At 60.9% G+C, this 1,692-nt stretch overlaps 1 protein-coding gene across 1 annotated transcript; it reads left to right on the top strand.

Moving 5' to 3' along the window:
- The first annotated feature begins 364 nt into the window (after positions 1-364).
- Positions 365-1,305, top strand: LOC146756418 (uncharacterized). Its single transcript, XM_085524388.1, has one exon. It carries the CDS (start codon positions 448-450, stop codon positions 1,303-1,305), a length of 858 nt encoding a protein of 285 aa, XP_085380514.1. The 5' UTR covers positions 365-447.
- Positions 1,306-1,692: the final 387 nt, after the last annotated feature.

Raw genomic sequence — 1,692 nt, 5'->3', positions numbered from 1 at the left:
GCGAGTGTGCGAGGACTGGAGTGTGGACAGGGCGAGTTTTGGAGCTGGAACGTGATCTGGGTGTTGCTTGCACAGCACTCAGCCGCCGTCCCAGAGCCTCTTGAGCTGTACCCCGACCCTGCTGGTTGCAGGCGTCTGGGACATCTAGGAGAGGAGCGTGCAGCAGCGCAGGTGGGCAGCGTGGCAATGCCTGACGCCAGAAGCTGGGGGTGCTTCTTGAGGGCCCCTCCCCAGGCCGGCCTATGCCCGTGGGGATATGGCCCCCGCAGTGGCAGGAGGGGAACAGGGACCGGGAGGGTTTGCTGATGAGAGACTGGGACAGTGAGTGACCGTGGCCTCTCTCTGTCTTTTGCAGTTGGTGACACCGTCTTTCTGCCTGCTGCAGCACCTGTGAGGGGAGCAGCTTCCCGACCTCAGCTCTCCCCAGCCCACCGAACAGCCCGGGCCATGGATGCGACATCCGACTGGACCTGCCCCATCTGTGGGCAAGTACGGGAGGATGTGGCTTACGTGACCCCCTGCCAGCACCAGCTGTGCTACGGCTGTGCCGTCTGGTGGGCACAGAAGAAGCCGAGTTGTGCCGTATGCGGGCACAAAGTCGCCACCATCCGATACTCGGTGAGGTCGGACGAGGATTACCTGGAGTGTGCTGTCCCGCAGCCCGCAGCGCACTCAGGTGACGGCCTGCAGGACGAGCAGGGGCCTGCAGAGCCGGTGCTCATCCCAGCTGAGCACAACTTCCCAGCCGAGGTCTGGGCTGCCTTCTTCCAGCAACATCCGGAAGACCTCGGACCCCTGCTCCAATGGCTGCAGGAAGAGATCCAGCAGGTGTCCAGCGACGACTGGTGGGAAGTCTACGCGGCACAGTGCACCACCGTGAACTTCCTGTGCCAGCACGGGCTGGACCAGGAGGCCTTGGTGCAGGCGCTGCAGATGACCACCAGTGGTGACGTGGTGCCCTTCGTCAGAAGGCTCATCGGCACCGCTGCAGCCCTGTACGGCCCCACCATCCGCCACCAGCTGGACCACCAGGACACCCGTGCTGCTGGAGGGAGGGAGGACAGTCCTGCAGCCAGCACCATCACCAGCACCTCCCGTCAGGAGCCTCCTGCCTCGGGCCCAGGCCGCTCCACCAGCACCGCAGGGCCCAGCACGGAGCCAGGGCAGGCGGCCACAGCGGGTCCCTCTTCCCAGGGCAGGGACCGCTCATCTGGGGGGCCCCGGTGCCCCCCGAAGAGGAAGGCCCGCAGCAGCCCCCAGGACTCTGCGCCGCCCTGCAAGAGGCGGCCCCGGCGGCGGGACTAGGACGGCTCCGGCAGGCCGGGAGCCCAACATCTGCCTCTCGGCCTGCTGCTTATTTATTAGAATACCTAATAAACATCCCTTTAAACTTAGAACAAAAAGTCTCTGTGTTATTGACAAGACTGCTGGCTTTGCTGTTCCTACCCATACTACCCATGCTGCTTTCTCCATATTTCAGTCCTGATAGATAGAGGGTGTTAAATTTCATCTTTGTTGCCATGACCATAAATCAGTACTCATGATATTACTAATAAAAGAGACAAAGACGCCAAAAAGCAGAAGATGGACCAATTGTGATAACATGTGATGACTTTGTGTGCTGACATCACAAAATCAGACCCCGTCCCAAACCATCCCACTGTGAGTAATGCAGGAACTCATCAGAGGAAG

Source organism: Coturnix japonica, chromosome 27 (genome assembly GCF_054131305.1).
Source record: "Coturnix japonica strain WE chromosome 27, WE-NBRP24, whole genome shotgun sequence".
Classification (NCBI taxonomy): Eukaryota; Metazoa; Chordata; class Aves; order Galliformes; family Phasianidae; genus Coturnix; species Coturnix japonica.
This window is presented reverse-complemented; position numbering and strand designations above follow the sequence as displayed.

Excerpts from the sequence above, each read along its gene's own strand:
- LOC146756418 (XM_085524388.1), top strand. The coding sequence starts at position 448 with ATGGATGCGACATCCGACTGGACCTGCCCCATCTGTGGGCAAGTACGG.